The 18,805-nt window shown below is 45.2% G+C and overlaps 1 protein-coding gene across 5 annotated transcripts in view; it reads right to left on the bottom strand.

Moving 5' to 3' along the window:
• Window positions 1–18,805, bottom strand: part of LOC138567511 (uncharacterized) — a 530,120-nt gene that overhangs the window by 470,870 nt on the left and 40,445 nt on the right. For all 5 annotated transcript variants that reach the window (XM_069645777.1, XM_069645778.1, XM_069645779.1 and 2 more), the window contains exon 2: window positions 5,107–5,233. In XM_069645777.1, coding sequence (XP_069501878.1) covers window positions 5,107–5,233 — 127 coding nt within the window. The remainder of the gene's footprint in view (window positions 1–5,106; window positions 5,234–18,805) is intronic.

Here is an 18,805-nt window from a genome sequence, read left to right as displayed (position 1 = left end):
GGTATTCTCAGACACTTCGGATGAAACTCTAGGGTGTGTCCATGGGCGAGAGCGTCCAGCACCTATCTGTCGGTGGAGATGGTCTCCCATACGCAGGCGATGTTTGCCAGCCGGCCTCCCACCGGGGTGCATGGGTGGCGGCCTGACGTACTGGCCGGTTCAGTCCTGTTTGGAAGTCGACGGGCCACCCTGCGGGCCCTGACAACGACATCCACCAACAAAGGCCTTGCATCGACCCCTGTTGGCTTCCTGGGTCGAGGAGCAGGAGGATTGGCGGTAATAGGAAGAGCCCCCACCGAAACCCTTTGCTGATCTGAAAGACTTCCCTCCTGAGGAAATAAAGGACTTTCAACGTTGCTGCAGGGTGCCTAGGGCACGTGCCGTCTCCGTGTCAGCCTTGATGGCCTGGAGGGACTCATCCACCATCTTCCCGAACATGTTGTCCCCGTCAAAGGGCATGACCAAAACCCTTGTCTGGACCTCCTGTCTAAAGTTGGTGGCCTTGAGCCAACCATGACAGCGAAGACAGACTTCATTTTGCATCTGGCGGAACCCTGTGTTTGCGATGTCCAGGGCCACTGTGACGGCGTTGTCCGATGCTACCTCGCCTTCTTGAAGGCTCTCCAAAGCATTGACCCGCTTGTCATCGGGAAGGAAGTCCAGTAGCAGAGCCAACTTAAACCACGGTCTGACTCGGCCACAGAAAGGAGGCCCATTACCCTGCCTCGATACCACTTATAAGCAACAGTATAAGAAATGTCTCCAACAAGTCCATTAGCAAAATGCTACAGTTGAAAAAATGCACCTTTTGTTATTTATTTGCCAGGTGCATTGGAACATCATTTAGTGCATCATCTGCCTGTATGTGAAATCTCACTTAGAACCATGCAGGAATTTGCACACAAAACTTGGAATCGTATCTGTTGAGGAATGTGAACCATATTTGGGTTTTGAGGAGATGCTGCCTAACTTTGGTCTTGCATGTTGAAAAGTATTGAAAGGCCTAGTAGCATGATAAACAGAATAGTGTGTCCACCAACAATAAATAATTAGGGTAAATATAAGGGCATTACAGGTCATTCAGGAGCTCTATCCCTTATAATGCATTGGCTGCAGGCCTTTATGTAGGCACAGGGAAACACCTTCTACAGTTGAAATGTTCAATATAGTGGCTGAAAAATATGTATGTGCCTAGGGTCACAAAAATCCTTGTGATAGCTTACATCCTCGCCTTAACTTACATTTGACAGCTTGCTCGAGGAAGACTTCGACACAGAAAGACTGCAGATGAAGACTGCAGATGAACTTGAAGCCAGCAGCCATTACCATCATCCAGGCAGGCACTTATAAAGATGCCCACAACCAAGACACAACCCAAATCCCCCTCCGCCTGTGAGGTTGGAAGAACACCACCCTAATCACTGTCTGCGTTTTTGCGACGACATGGCCAGATCATTGTCCCACCAACATCCCAGATTCTAAACCTTGGTTTTCCGGTTAATAAAAGCAGGGTAAAAAGTGGGGAGGGTATTAAGACTTGGACTAGGGCTTTCTTGGGCTACCCAAAAACATAACCTCTGTTTTGCCAGCTTGAGTCCTCATCAAGTGATTCACTGCATTTAGAAACTGACACAGCACCACCATCTATTAGATCCAGCCATGGTGATAAAAAGTTCTGTTTTGTCTGTGTGGGAATGACATCCCAGATAGAAAGAGTCAATCAAACAAAACAGGGGATGACAAAATAAATATTGAACAACGCTGGCAAGCATAGAGAACTTTGCGGGCCTCCACTTTCTCTTATCATCCAGTTGGAAGGACACTTTCCAAGAAGGGAGAAAAAGCATCATAGGGCTTCAGAAAAGACTCTTGCAACTTCCAACAAGCAAGAAATCAAGATGTTGAAGTCTGTGGAGTTGAAAGCCCCAGAGAGATCAAGCATTACAAGGAAAGTAAGTTCATCAGCATCTGCATTCAACAGAATGTTAACGCTTACTTAATGGAGACAGATTTGGTTCCATGCCTGGGCATAAAAACCAGACTGAATGCGACTCCTGAGGTCACAAGACTCTAAATGAGCCAGTAGTTGTTGCAAAACCTTACTTGTGTTTAACTAAACCTGTATTAGGCAGCCGGTGCAACATCCTCTGAACGGGAGCTGTTAAGAAGGTTTCCATACTTATGTAAAGACGAAACGGGGAGAGGGGCAATTAATGAATCTGTGGGCTTGATTAATTTTAATCCACAAAGGATAGTCTCTTAAGTGAGGGAGACAAAACTGAACAAATCGTCATAACAGGGTGTTGGTGATGAGAATTGCGACACAGTTGAAAGGACTCTGGTTTTAGCAATCACCTTAATATCTTATTTTGGAAATTTTGTCATGAAACACATTATCAAGGTCCTGACAGAATTCAGCTGATGGTGGCAGTCATGAGCAAGTCAGTTTGCGGACAGCAATTTCTGAACAGATGAGAAAAAGACCATGAGGATGATTAGCACCTTCTGGAATATAAGTATGCCAGTATCTGTATTTACACTTCCAGAATGCATTAAGGAAAACTTTGAGAGACATTTGGTAGTAATTTCTGGTGATGATGATATTATGGTGTTTGCACCATTTGTGTTATGTCGGTCACTCAGCCCTGATGAAAAGGAGGAGCTTTGTGGTACTGTAGTCTGGTATTACCCACAGGCATGGGGCGTTGCTAGGTTTGGAAAAGATCACGGGCTACGCTAATGTCGGGACTGTCGGGAACCGGCGCTAACTAACCTTTTGGTTGTAGCCTCCAAGCTTCTATCCGGGGCTACAACCAAAAGACACAGGGATATAGCCCCCCAGCCTCCTCGTAGCAATGCCTCTCCCCACAAGTGCTGGAACATGAAGAGCATTGTTAACCACAGCACACATGGTTCCGAGCTGCTGTTCACAGTGTGAGGAAGGGCATTAACCAGGTACACAGTCCTGGGAAAAGCCCTTCTACCTCACTTGACAGGTAGAGTGGTTGGTGTTTTAGCTATAAAAAATGGACTTGGGCATGATAAGGAGAACGATCGCAGGAAACGAGATCTGATCATGCCTGTGGTATCACCTCCATCATCACCTCAACTCCTCTGAAAAAAGCAAATCAAGGGAATGCCCCTGAATATGGATGGGAATTAATAGGGTCAAATGTAAATCATAAGAGGAGGACCATTGTTGAGTCATTTAGTCTTTGGCATTATCGGGCAAAACATTTAAGTCCCAGACTAAGACAACATAAGGTGCCCCCAGCCACCAGCACCAGCCTGCCCGAAAGTCAGCCAAAGGTGTAACAAATCAGCATGCTTCTTAGGCAACCTACAGTAAATATAGAAGAGCAATGACATTGAACCCGACAACTGGATGGCCAGTGAAAGTCCTCTGAACAGAATAGGACATAGTGGTCCATTATTGCCACTTAATGAGGCAAAGATATTGCTATAGAAAGTTCAGGGGGATATGGTCATGTGGGGGTACACAGGTCTGGCTGCTTAGTTTCGGCTAAGGTGGGCGTTTGCGCACAGTATTAGTTTTGGCACATAGATAGCACTTATGCACCACTATTATTTGTGGTTTGTATGTTGACCTGGAGCAGGACCTTGTGAGACTTTGTAGTTTTAGCCAACATGGGTCGCTTTAGTACCACCAATATTTGCGGCTCATATGTGTCACTTTTTAACTTCAATTTGTTTTAGCTTGCTGATAACCCTTTAGCACCATAAAACGGAGCCAAGAACATTCTTAGAACATATGGGATTTGACATGACACAGACAGGACACACTGATAGCCACTGGGGAGGCAGGTGAAGCTAGGGCAATGCAGAGGCGCTGCACCTTCTCCTGAGTTGATGCTCGTTCAGTGATGCAGAACACGCAACAAGACTCATTGAACCAGGACGAGGCCTATGCAACCAAAGAGTTTCCATTATGCAAAGCCAAAACTAATGGCTTTTCCAAGGCTTGTTCTGCTATCAAGCTATGCTTATTTAACAGTGCTGAGACCTTCTTAGTTGCTTAATTAGAAAGAGTAGTATCACTAAATACAAACAAACTGTGAGGTGACAAGAGAACAAGAATGGATTTCATAGTTAAGTTTAGGCTACCACACTATAACACCACAACGTGTGTATTACATAATTAATAACGATAATAATACAGATAATAATAATGATGAAAACAGAGGATACAATATTGCTATAATTATTTACACATAATGACAAACTAGTTTTACTATTAAGAACAAGTTCCACTTTCAAAAAACGATGTTTCTGCGGCTTCATAGCACTGTGAAGAATAGGTCTTACTATGACCATGTTACATGTGTTTTTAACCCTGATGTTTTCATCCCCAAATATTTCCTTTTTGAATTTTCACCATTTTAAAAATCAGACCAGCAGCCTAATGCAGGGGACATCCCCCACAACCCCTCATTAACCAGCAGCCCTATCTCTAAAAATTGTATCCCCTCTCCCAAACCTACTAACTGTGCCTTTTCTTAATTATATATTCTAGTTGAATTGCTTATCAGTGAATATTCTGAAGCACTGGATCTGCACTGAAGCATGGCACTGAAAAATGTGTGTGGTGAATGTTCTGCAAATTAATCACTGGCTACCCTATTAACCATCTCAATGCTACACACATTTGATCAAACTCAAACATATGAAAGAAATTCAACATGTCAGAATTGATCACTGTTCCCGTCAAGTGACCTAGATTTCAGCAGCAAGTGTTCAACTTCCTGTGCCATTGCGCTGGTTAACTAGGCTGCTCTGCACTTTGCCTGATCTTTGAAACAAGGGACAGAGATCTCTATATTCTGATGGTGGTTTAATGGTAGACATGGGCTCAATACAGCAGCAATATCACATAGGAGTCATTTTGGTTGGATGAAGGTCGCATATTTTAAGCATGTGCTTACTTTATAAAAAAGTTGGCTGTAGTTTTGCATTATATGAAAAAGAAATTCTTCAATGTAGATAAAATACATTAAATATGAATATGCAACCAGAATAGCTATGCTTTAAAAGATCAATGTGGTTCAAAGAATGTGCGCCAATCAAAGAGAGACAATGCATGTTTACCCAGGGAGTTCAAGGCTTGGTGAATCTCCTTCATCACGGTGCTGTAAAGTTCCTCCTGCCATTCATGCAGAAGCTTCCATTCCTCTTCAGAGAACTTGTCTGCCACATCATGGAACTTCACTCGAGCCTAGAGCAGAATATTACACATTACGTATTGTTCAGGAAATATGTGGCAGATAATGATGGTACATAAACTGGAATGGTGTTATTCAGGGGCGAACCAGGTATCCTTTTTGTATTTATTACTTGCCTTTGTCTACTGTGTCAGGTGAAATCAAAAGTTGTTCTTGTTAGGTAAAATACAAAATGAAGCCCCCACACTAATTGAGATATCTGCAGCAGCTAAGATATCCAAGTATAAATGTACAACTCTTCCCTAACACAGTGTGCCTGACAAATATTTTGTATTTTAGTGTAGGAAATGTAATTACAATTTTGAAAAGTACTACAGACATTTATTATTGCCCAAAACTCCCGAACAAAGTTAATGGAAAATGAGTGGAACTGCATGCATTTTAAGTTTGATGGAATTATTTTAATTTTCGAAATTTTACAAAAGTGCATTAAGCCAACTGGCCAAATAACACTGATCATAAGATAAAAAGATTGAAAGACAATTTCATCTGGGTTATGGATTGGGAGTGACATCCATATTGGGCAGTAAAGCAGAAGTGACTGGTTACCCACCTAGGTCTAGTCTCAATGTAGGTTTGACAACTACAAATACTACTTCCAACAGGTAACCTCTACCTCACCCTTCTGCTCTCCACCACCTCTCCCCCATTATCATACTTTCACCACCATCTTTATCTTAAATCTCCTCTTAGGCCTTGATAGGGAAATTTTTCACACAAGACTACAGGTGAGTCTATGGAAAGATCAACCATTAGTGTATATGCAGGGTTTACACCAAGGTTATCATGACCCCATTAGTGGTAGGGGGGCTTAGCAGTCTGGCTTTACTCTTAGACGGGGCGAGGGTTGGCACTGAGGTAGAGTAAGTCACACATCAGCACTCAATAACGGCAGGCCCACACAGCGTATTAGTGAACTTAATCCTCACTAAAACATCAAGCATCAATACATGTCTACAGGGGATGTAAATATTTATGAATTGGCTCCATTAAAACAGAGAAATATCTAGAGACGGCACAAGGCATATTGAATATCAATAGCAAACATGTTACTGGTGATTAAAACGCATCAGCTATTTTAGGCGACTTTAAAAGTGTTACGATGTTTGAAAAAGCAAACGTGTCCTTCAAAAAAAGAAGTTGGGTAGTACAAAATCAAAACAGTGTCCCAAAAATTCCAAACCCCTATATTATCAAGTATTCATTACAATTCCAGAACAGTGTTCGAAATTACTGTGAGCTATTTAGCTCCCGCTTCTACTCAAGGAGAACATGGTTAGCTTAAAACCAACAGTTATCAAGAGCTACTTTTGGCTCCCCAGGCCAAGTGGTACCATACAAACATGCATAGATATCATTAACATTTGGGTGATTGAGAACATAAATAAAGAACAATTAGGACACATCTAGGACACATCTAAATATAATGGATAATACATAATGGGCAAAACGTTAAAGTGTGCATCTCATGTGGAAGTTAGATTTGCAGTCCACTGTGAGCTGTGTACCCACTTTGGGTTCCCAAGTGGTAGCTCCTGCCTACTGTGTGATGCCAGACAACTAGGAGATGGTTTTGACTCTTGCTCATCGAATCTTAACTTTGAAACTTGCAGAAGATGGTAAAATGATTAGGTACAAAAACGTAGTTCAGATAGTTTAAAAGGTTTGTCCATGGACTTTACCAGGACAAAGTCAATAGACAGCTTCTGGTTACACTGAAAAGTAAAGTAGATGATACAAATGTAGCCCCTTCGTTTTACATGGCTCTAGCACTCTTCAAAATTACCCTGGGCCAGTGATGGGCCACCCTGGATCTACACCACCGTCCCAGACTAGCTGGTAAGCTGAGGCGCTGAACAACCTGCAATTTTAAGATTTTAATACTAGATTCCTGATAGTCTCGGGATGATAGCTCAGGGGCAACATGCTCGCCTTGGAAACAAGACGACACGGAGTAACACAGGTTCGATCCCCGACTGCGCTTAAAAACCTCTGGGTATTAAGCGCATTATAAATAACCTATCATATATCATATTAAAGGACGCACAGTGCACCCGGAAGGATGTTTTTTACCCTTTCGGGCATTTTATTTAAAAACACAAACACTTTCTTTCATGATGTGCCCCCTTCAATCTCCTTTACTTCATAAAGTGAAAAAATACCCATCTACAACAAAACCCCCTCCATTTGAGCCTAAGAAGGTTCCCCACGCACAACATCCCTGGGCTTCCCCATCCCGGCGATACATTTCCTGGTTTTACCATACCATTTGTTTATATCTTTCAATACCCTTGGATGCTGCAGTCTGCCTCCAACTGTCCGTTGAAATTTCCCCAGGTAATTCGTAATACATGTCTAAGAATAGTACTTTCAGTCTCTTTCTTTGTGTCTCCCTCTGTTCCTCCACAGTCTTAACAAGCTTGGCCGTGAATGGCTGCATATATACTGCCTATAAAGGCAGAGCATGCGGACATACAAAAAATAATGTCCTCCGTAGCAGTGTGGTTGTCCCTAGCCTCTGCGAAGCCATGCTGCCTTCAATTGTAGGGTTTTTGAAGCTGCAAACACAGCTTTGCTCCCTAGCAGTGCACTTTCCTGTGGGCGTATGGAGCCCATCATTTTCCTCCCTCACACTTTCTTCAGCGGCAGTGCTATAGTTAAGCTTTCCTCCGTAATGTGATTAGATGGGAAAAGTCTGGTGATGAGCCACCGCACTTCATTGCAGAGCCCCTAGCCACGTACGATGCTGCGGCCGGGGCTGCAGGTAACTCCCGCACTGCACACCCTCTGTCTGGCCCAGGGGAGGTAGTCGGCGCCGAACTCTCAAGCCCCTTGTCAGCACTGGCAGCCCTGCTGCAGCTAATACCTATAGACCAGGAGCACGCCTTTTTGTTAAATCTAAAGTGAAGTTCTTTTTAGACTGGTAGTTGGGCGTGGGGGAGAAAAACAACCCTGACACTAGGTTGTGTAACTAATTAGACAAGCAGGTGTCCACAAATTTGTGGAACACCTCTGTCCCCTGCACACCAAATTGTAATGTGATTCAATCAACATTTAAGACCATCTACGAAGTCAGTTTAGGTAATAATTTATTCCGTATTAATTTTTCTCAAGAATTGCAAGTGTGCCAGTCTGGGAACAACGGTGCTGGTTAATTTACTGGCACCGTTGTTTCCGGACCGGCACACTACGGGTTTGCCTGCCGGAGCTGCTGTGCCTGACATGGCTGACCCTGCCAGGCACAGCAGCCACGTTGGGCAAGCCGTCACGGAAGCACCGGCTTCCGTGGTCTTCATTCCCATAGAGTCCTAAAGGACTCTATGGGAATGGGGACTTACAAATTGCCGGCGCCTGACTTCCCGGACCGCCTGGGTTGTAATCCCCCGGTGTGACCGGGAAGGCAGGCACCGATAATTCTTTACGGGTCTGACAGCAACCCGCCGGTATCACCGGCAGGGTTGATGCGGACCCATAATGAGGCCCAATGTATTTTGTACACAATTGTTTTTTTAGCTATATTTTCAACAAAACGAAATTCATGAATCCACAATCCATAAATTGTTTGCTCTAGGCATTTCGGGAAATTCATTCCCGTCTTCAGGAATTACAATTCATACTTTTCACTTTTGGGCAAACCACAAGGTGGAGGGCTTCAGGACAGGATGCAGGATGTTCCACGAGGAGGAGAGATGGAGGAGGAAGAGAGATTTAAGCCAGAAGTCCCACTAAGGAGTAGGTAGAACTGAGCAACAGCAACACCACTGTGAGACAACTGGAGCTTAGACTTCATGACCTACCTTATCTCCCACAATGGATCCATGGTGGTATTGGAAAGCCGCAGCACGTAGCAGAGGAAACGACGATGCTAGTACCAAAGGTTCTTCCACGCGGTAACCATAACACCACTAAAATGGCAACTTCAGTCTTGGTATCCCGAATGCCCTTCCCAATATGGTGAACTTCCACTTACAGTCGCAAATGAAAACATAGCCTAGAGTGACTACTTGAAGGAAGACCAGCAATACATCTCTACATTCAGGTATTCCTGTGCATTTGTCCCAGTTCGCTCCATTCAGTTCCTGCCCTGCTGTCTACATGCTGTTACTCTTCTGAGGTCCTCCTTATCCCTGTGGTCCGACACCCCTTATTCCTGTTATTCTGCTTCTGCTGCACCAAAAGGGTTGCCAGCCAACCCCTTCTTATTCCTGACATGGCTCGCATGTCTAGCCGCTCCTAAGCCTACATTCTTCACTAGGAGAGAGTCGTTTTGCCATTTTATTTCCATTCTTCCACAACCACCTTAAGAGGTGTTTTCTCTCTGCTCTTGGCACACCTATTGCAGCCACCTGACTCGCACTTGTTTCCTATCTGTCGGAAGGGTGACAGATAGATCATTCCTAATCGGACCCTACATCAAGAAGATCCCCCAGGTGAGAATATTCACTGGCACATTTGTGGCAATGCCATGGTCATGGCCCTGTCAGGGGGCCAAGTGGGAGGTGGGGGGACTGTAGGATTTGAGAGAAGCTGAGGTGCCAGGCATGTGGATAATGGCGCCGCCTTCTGTTGCAAAATGCCTCGAGCACTTTTTCTGGTCATAGTTCCCTCTTCCATTTCAGAACTCCAACTCTCACAGTGCACCTGGGAGCAACTGAGAAAACCCCAACGGGAAGCACAAAACAGGGAAAAGTTGTCTAATTAATGCTCAGACTGGGACAAAAAATATACAAACTACTACACAAGTGAAGTCCCTCATCAGGTGCATGTAAATGACCAATCAAGAAACTGCACAATGAGGAAACAATACATTCTTATGTAAACAAAAATGACTGTGCTTACTAACAAGCAAGAGCCTAGGCTTCAGAAAACAAACTATCGATATAGACAAACAACAAAAGCAATAACATTACAAAAGACATGAAGCAAAACAGTTGTTGAGAAATGGAAAACAGTGTATAAATCGCCATTTTCAAAAGTGCATGTTCATAATCTTAGCCTAAGTGAGTTTGTTCCCAATCTACTTGGGCTGGTTTCCAACCCCCACCCAATTTATTCCCCCTCTCTCTCCCTCCCTCCCTCTCTCCCTCCCTCCCTCTCTCCCTCCCTCTCTCCCTCCCCCTCCCCCTCTCTCTCCCTCCCCCTCTCCCTCCCTCTCCCTCCCCTTCTTCCTCTCCCTCCCCCTCCCCCTCCCCCTCTCCTTCCCCCTCTCCTTCCCCCTCTCCTTCCCCCTCTCTCTCTCTCTCTCTCTCTCTCTCTCGGGTTGGGTTGGGGGTGCTATTACCGCCGGCTGCAATGGCACCAAAAACGGGCACTAATGAGACATTTTCACCTCCAGAGGTAAAACTCCCACTTCCTGCCTCACTCATGATTGGGCCAACCCTTAAATGCAGCGGTACTGCCTCATTAAAGGGCTAAGGCCCAACTCATGATGAGGCCCTTGATATTTTAACCTCCCCTGGCTTTTCACTTCTTTTAGCCCCGCATGGACTATCTGGCCCTTCAAGTCATGTGGATATGGTATGGCGTTGAACCCCCCCTGAGGTATTCTGTGGCTCAACCCCTCATGGGCTATCAGACCTCTCAGGTGGTCTGGTTGTCATATGGGTTTCGCCCCCCCTGTGGGGTATTTTCTGAGTCAGACCCTTGTGGGATATCTGACCTCTCAGGTCGTTTGGTTCTTGTGATGCATTCAACTCCCTCATGGGTTATTCTCTGGGTCAGCGCCTCGTGGGCTGTCTGGCCTCTGAGGCTGTCTGTTTTTCTAGTTGCCCCCCCCCTGTGAGGTATTCCCAGGGTCAGCCCATCATGGGCTGTCTGGCCTCTCAGGCATCAGATACTGTGGTTGTATTCACCCCCCTCATTGGGTATCCTCAGTGGCAGCCCCTCATTGACTGTTCCAGTGCCTCCCCGTCCTCCTCCTACGTCTTCTGATCTTCCACATACCTGTTCTCCAAGAAAAAGAAAAAGGATCCTAAATCCAAATTCAGCCTTCATTAGAAGATAAATAAAAATGAAAAAGCAATGCAAAGTGATTTAAGTGCATTGAAACAACTATGATAATGAAACATGAATGATTTTTTTTCAATGTTTTTCTTTTCAATGTTTGTGTATATATTTTTTCGGAAACCAATGACCATACAAAGTGTTAATACACAAAATGTAAACATAACATTTGACATCACATCAATAACCAAATATCCCCTTGTGGCAGACAAACGCAACACATAAAACCAAACTAAGACCACAACCATTACAAAGAAACATGAAAAAGTGCAAACATTGCAATATATCATTCTATACAAAGGACTGCCTAACATGCAATGGAGGCATTAATTAGATGCACAAACCATGTGCCCTTGTTCAAAGAGCCTGGCAGCACTTAGAGCTCTACCCCTAGGGCAACCAAGTCCCGGAATAGACAGAAAATCAAACTTCTCCTCTTTATTTTTCTACCCAGCCTTCCTCACAGCAAATTCCTTTCAGTCACATGGGGAATGTAGCACACTCTGGTTTGGCGTCCAATATAAAAAACAGTTCAGGAACGTGGATCGAGGCCCGTCTGCCCTTCCACGTTTAAGTCTCTTTTAAAAAGTTCCAATACAATGTTTCAACCAAAAAGTTCACAAAGATCCCCCTCTGCGGGGCTCAGACCTTTCACTACACAGTTCTCGTAGGACCCCCTCTGCCAGGCTCAGACCTCTCACAACACAGTTCTAGTAGGTCCCTCTGTGTCGGGGTCAGAACTCTCAAAATAAAGTTCAACACAAACTTGCAAGGGTTGCTTCCTTCCCCGAGCTTATTTCACTTCGGGTCTCAGCCCACTTTCGGATGTATAAGACTTTTGAATGTGCGTGGTTTACTTTTCAGACCACTACAGGACCACTTTGACTGAAAGCTTCTAGTTCAATTTGCACTTATAACAATGTACCTTTCTATGAGGAAAAAGGGGCTGCGTAGGCTGCAAAGCAGCTCAAGAAAGTGTTCCTGTGTGAAAACAGGCAAAAAACTACAATTCCCATGAGCCTTTGGTTTTTGGTTAGGCCGGAGGAGAGGAGGTGTGCCGGCTCATTGCTCTATTTAATACACTCCCCGGCCCGTGCTGCCTCTTGGCGATTGTTAGTATGTCAGGCACAGGCCGGAGGAGAGCAGGTGTGCAGGTGTTTGTGGAAGACTTATGCAGGACCCGGGCCATAAGGGCACGGAGAACATCACTGCCGTGTGTCCATCCAACGCGGGATAACACATTGCCTGGGGTGGTGCCGGCGAGCACCCCCAGGCCTCAGTTAAGTGTTTCAAGGACTATGTGTGTGAGTCTTGGGTGCATACAGTCAATTCTTGGGTGCAACTCGCACTGTGTGTAGTTTGCTGAACATTTATCTTCGGCATACTGATAAGGTTTGAAACACGTGTCACGGAGTACTGCACATGTGTTTTCCTCTGCAGAGAGAAGTTTCATGAACTTATGCTGGGCATACCGTGGCAAGCGGAACACTATTGCTTTGAACATTAGAAGGTTGATGGCAGGGGAAGGGGCATTTTCACATAAGAAGCTGAGGAACGCTATGTTGTTTGTTGCTGCTTGCTCTTGTCCCATTTCATGTCTGTGGCAAGCCACTTATGTTCTATGCATTATTATGAGGTAACCTGCGCCTGGTGACAAGGCAGGAGGGGTTGGAGTATTTCCCAAGGGAATACCACAATGTTGAAATATACATGTTGTTGCTTGTGCTTTGTCCATAATATTGTACGCTGCTGCAGTTATCTATGGCAATCAATAACTCCTTATGTGCTTATGTTTGTTGTTGAGTCAGGGAATGAACAGGAATATATGAGTTAGGAAGCAATATCCTAATCTAGAAGGGTGTTAGCTGGGGTCAGGAGATGTTAGGAGGTACTGCATTGGTTTAAACAAGTGTATGCTAAACAGGTTTTTTTTTTCCCTATGTGCCCTATACCCATCCATTTCAAGAACCCTAAAACCTCTTTCCGGTGATCCTAACACCCCCTACCTATCCACAACCTCTCCCTAACCCTCTTCCCCCCTTTGGCTGCCTCGAGGTACCTGTATATGCCAAAATCAGGAGTCCGTACTAATCAAGGTGGGAGGGGTCACCTGCATTTGGCTTCCGTGGCTAGGAAGGAGTTGTTTGATACTCCAGAGGTGTGACACTTTCACTGAGACTTTCGAGTGGGCTACTTCCTTTTGCCAGACCACTCCATTAGTTATTTACTTTAAAGTTCATTCACAGGTATGCCTTTCCTCACGTCTTAATCTACACGCGTGCAGCCTTTGCTGATGATATAATGTTGCTACTTCCACTTTAACACACACCAGTCTCTCAGATCACTTGCCAACTCACTGGCTGTGTGCGTCTCTTTCTTGGTTTTGCGATATCCACTTCACAAGTCAAGTTTAATACCTCACCTCTCCAACTCTGCCGTTCACCTGGGAGGGTTGCTGGCATCCTTGAAACACAATGCAGTCTTCACTTGTGGGGCCTGGTCTGCTCCACATGTTTTCAGCGGCCTGTCAGAGCCAGCGAACTCCAGTAGGGAACTCTTGGGTTTTTCCACTTGCTGCTCTCGCCCCTTGGTCCATCGCTCTGCTTCAGTAGGTTTGCCTTCGTCCCAGAAGTTATACTTGTTCTCGGGTTCCACCTTGCTCAGAGTATGTCTTTGAGTTCTGCCTTTTATTGTGTGTGGAGAGCCACTTGGTATCAGGTGAACGCACCTATAGTCAAGTGCCTGAACCGATTAGTGGGATAGGTCACCCTCTTCCTCGGCCCAGTGTTTGTGCAAAAAAGCAGGGGGGGTTGGGACTTCGGCAAATCCTAAAAAATAGGATGGGTTAGGTATACAAAATAAGGGTGAATACCGTGTCTCATCGCCGGCTGCCTCACGCCTACTCCCCGAAGACCCCTCACCCAGGTGATCCTCCCCGCACTGGTCCATCCCATGGTCTGGATCTAAAGGCGATAGGCATGACCTGGCCACCTAAGAGAGATCCCCGGGGACTAGCGGCTGAGACACCCTCTGGTTTTTCACACTGTCCATGCACTAATAGGCCCATTTAAGCATTTTAAGCACAAAAGAGAACGCTAGCCTTACTTACTTATTCAAAGGCTTCATTCTTAAGTGATAAAGTTACCATTTTAAATGTAGTAGTAGAGCTCACCATCATGTCACACTCCAAAATGCACCAACTGTCAGAAAACACGAAAATAGTACAAAAATAATGTGAAACCACGGCCTGTCATTAAATAGGCTAATCTTATTCAATTTCTGAAAACAGACACGAGAGTCCAGACCGGAAATAAAACGTACCTTCTTATAGGCATCAAGCTGTTTGAATAATATGTAGTTTGCCTGAAAAGTGCAAAAGAAGGTAGTCAAAAAACTACAATTTTCCACTTGCACGAAGGCAACAAATGTACCAGAAAAAAATGCACTGTTGCCAGCTCAATAGCATGTCGTACCTGACGCCCATCTTGATTATCCACAAAAACCAAATGCACCCTATTCCACTAAGATAAGTTGTTGCAAACACCCATCCTACTCAAAACCAGGTCAAGCACCTGGGTCATAGCAAAACTGTGACAAATTTATTACACTTAAAAATATCAGTGTGTTCCACTCAATGACATAGACAAGTCTGTCAGCCATGTTGAATATCCACAATAGACTGAGTTGATACAAACACCCTAACCTGCTCAAAGCTAAGGCCAGCATTCAGGCAGTTGTAGAAATGAGGCAGACCTGTTGCTCTTATGCAGGAAAACAACAGAAATCGTGTTTGCGATTTGGCATAGGGGATCGTCTGAACAATCCCTTCTGTTTGAGACTCAGGACAAAATGGCAGACCACTGTAAGTCATCATTGAGGCCGGTTTCATGAGTTCTTAAGCAGTTAATCCAGATTTGCTTGTCGGGGAAGGTGGTTTCTCCGTTCACTGAGGAGCTGCGATTCCGACGCAGTCGGGTCTCCCCTTTTGTTTCCTCCTGCCTGCGACACACGACTTCCACGCTAGGGCGGCTGGAGACTTGCTTCTACCTTGGTTCAGGGGTTCAGCGTTCGTCAGGCTCTCTGCCTTCCTGGACTTGGCAGCATTTCGTGGGCTCTGGATTTCCTCCACCCACAACATTTTCTGTGGGGTCCTGCCTCTAGGCTTCTCCTGCAAGGGATACGTCCCGTCCTCTGCACCACAGTGCAAGCTTCTGTTTCACCCATAGTTTGGCTCTCTCTGCTTCTGCATGGATCTCAGGTCTTTTAAAATTGGTGCCGTTCTTCAGAGATGGGTGCTAACAGAACCGGGACAGAAACCAAGCCAGTTAACTTTAAAGGGCCCTGCACATTATGGTACTGCTCAATCTCCATATATCTCATGAATACTTGGGGATCAGAGTTAAAGTGAGGTGTGGTAATAACTTTACTTGGGGATTCCTTGTCTCTTAAGGGGGAGTCTCCCAAGGTGGAATCCTGCTTGTCCTGTCCCCTAGGCAGTGTTAAGCGGTGCAGGCTCACCTCCATAGTCTAAAAGGGGTGGCTCCCCCTTGGGGAGGAGGGACACATTCAATGGATTCATCACAATATAAAGAATTCATTGTTTCCTCATTGTACTGTTTTTGATTGGTAATTTACATGACAAAAGCAGAAGCCCGGACCACAGCCATGAGAACCGAATCAAGAACAGCCAGGAGTTGGGCTGGAAATGTTCCTGTCAAACAGAAATGAGACACCTGGAGTGAGGGAGGACTGAAAACCATCCCAACACCAAATAGGCAACAAACCTCGCCAACACCTGAGGAAATCCGAAAGGAGAAGGAGCAGCCTAAACTCCTGGCTGTTAGCATAATGAAGACTGTTTCCAGAACCGTGATGGAAAAGAAGGAGGAGCTTAGAGGGGTTTGAAAGCCTCTCACCTGGGTAAACCAGCTCTTGCCAAGAAAGACACAGATTGGTTCCTTGAGTAAAGCGAGCGCTAAAGCCAACGGATGTGAAAGGGGGAGAGAAAACCGCCATATAAAAGAACACAGAAAGGAAAGGCAGAGTGTGGATTGTAAGGGTGAGGTAAGGAGGCGTGGAGGTAGATTGAGAGACCAGGTGGAGGACAGGCAGAGGAGTGGAGTGCTGAGGCGTTGGCGGCAGAATTGGAGCAGAGTGCAGGTGAAATATTTGTGAGGGAGAGTGATATGAGTTTGTGTGAGTGAAGCAGTGAATGTAAGAGTGTTTGTGATGGTAAGGCTAGTATTGAGGGAAGATTGGGAGATAGGAGTAAGGGAGTGAGGGTTGTAGGTAAAGTAAGCAGGAATGGATTTGAGAGAGAGTAATAATAATAAAGAGGAGTGTAGGAGTGGGAAGCGCGGAGAAGAGTGGAGAGAAGTGCGGGTTGTGAATAGTGAGAGTGGGGCTATTTGGAGAGTGAGAAAGGCGCTATATCCCTGGAAGGATGAGCAGTGCTCCATATCCCTGAGTAGAGGATGAGATGAGAGGCATAGTGAGAGGTGAGAAGGGGGTTTAAAGAGACAAGATATGAGGGGTGTAGTGAGAGGTGAGAAGAAGAGTGGGTAGTAGTGTGGAGAGAAAAATAGTAGTGTGTATAGGGGAGAGTAGTAGTGGTGTAAGATCGGCAGGTTGAGATTATCAGGAGAGAGAGAGAGAGAGAGAGACAGAGAGAGAGACAGAGAGAGAGACAGAGACAGAGACAGAGAGACAGAGGAACATCTGAGGAGTAGAGAAGGAAGTATCAGGGAGTGTGACGATGACAGATAGTGGGTGGAGAAGAAGGGAAGATGGTAGGAGATAAGGGACAGCATTAGAGAAACATAGGGAGAAGAATATCAGGGCGTGGAAGGATAAGACCCAGTGCAGCCTGAGTTTCTGCAAGGTACAAACACTTATGTTACATCACATTGGGTACTTAGAAAGCAGAGATGACCTAGATTGTTCCCAGAGGGAGAATTAGATTTAAAAAAGGCGTTTGCAAGGAAAGACAGAAACCTAGACAATAGGGGTTACTGATCACTAGCGACTATCATGGGGTAGAGGGACACATGTGATAGGGAGTGAATGGCCCGCACTAGACGAGAAGAGAGGGCGCCCCTTTCTGAGCCCACCCCCCTTTTCAGCCTGGTACATTCCAATGGACAACCTTCCTGTCTTTATACTAATTAATATACACATTGATGAAGTGAAATTTTAAAATAAAATCATCGATTCTTCATTAAGGTAATCTGTCACACGTTGCAACATCACCTTGTCCAAGGAAAGATAGTTCAGGTGCAACAACTTGTGACCTCTGTCCACATTTTTACAACTGTAATGAAGGTGCTTAGAAATGAAAATGCCACTCCTCGGCAGGCGGCAGCAGCTTGCAATTATCACTCGGCAATGGTTAGGGGCGAGTGAACATTTTGAGACATCATTTAACATACACGGCCCATTTCATGCAATGTGTTGAAGAAACCGGTTTCCCCTGAAGAAGCTCACAATACGTTACATCGTGGTGTCCAAAATAAAATAATTGAAGGATAAAGTGGCTCAGTTACCCAGACATACTATGTACCCAGCACTGGCATTGCTAGTGCTCCAATTACACTGCAGGTTTCAGCAAATAAGAAATGAGAGACGGGAAAAAACAACGTGCAGCTCCCTGAACCAGCTTTCAATCCATCCTTACCACCAGCTGAAGTTTCTGATGAACTCAAGCCTATGCAAATAGGCTCGGCCTGCTGCCCCCTCTCAGAAGAAGAGAGACATCAGAGGACTCAGGGCTTGTTCATGTACTGTGTCATTAAGGGCCACTTGCTCAGAGACTGCCTGACTGCGCCCCAATGAAGGTTGGGAATTGAAAGAACAAAAAAGAAAATGGAAGGGTGTGGGGCGTCCCTCCAGACAGATTATACAACTCGTGCCACTAGCAGACTGTCAGAAGTAACATGGTTTGTGATTAGAGTTACCTTTTTGGGTAGTTTGCAGAATTTTCTGTTCGGATCGACTCCAACTCTTCACGGACGATCTTTAGGCCCTTGGAGTATGAAATATTCGTACTGATCAAGAAGGTAGCACAGACTGTTGGAGTGGATTGGAAACCATTGTTTTCTGGGCTCATGACAAAATGAACCCTGACCCTCTACACATTATTAGTGCACGACACTAAGAAGAGGAGTCTTTGCACCTTTTTCCTGCGCTCATAATACTGCACGCAACACTGCCTCCAGAAACACATGAGCCACCTACGCCACCACTACTTCGTGCTGAAGTCCCTCTTGCTCCTATGACTAGTAGGTCTGTAAGTAATCTCAGTAAGGTGCCTTCCAAATATTTAAAGTTCTTGGACATGTTTTCAGATATGCAATAGAAAACGGTAGCTCCCACATCACCCAGCCGATTGTGCAATCAACCTTTTGCCTAACACACCATGCCCTTTGGGCACATGCACATCTTGTGTGAGACAGGCATGGTATCAAGAGAGGAGACACAAGACAACAGATGTGCAGTTCTAAACAAAACTGTATTAATGATTAGGATGGGGTAACGACTAACTTGCCCTATACTATAGTGGGATT

This window comes from Ambystoma mexicanum, chromosome 2p (genome assembly GCF_040938575.1).
Source record: "Ambystoma mexicanum isolate Mex_15411 chromosome 2p, UKY_AmexF1_1, whole genome shotgun sequence".
In the NCBI taxonomy this organism is placed as follows: Eukaryota; Metazoa; Chordata; class Amphibia; order Caudata; family Ambystomatidae; genus Ambystoma; species Ambystoma mexicanum.
Note: the sequence above shows the minus strand (reverse complement) of the source record. Positions and strands in the feature narration are given on the sequence as shown.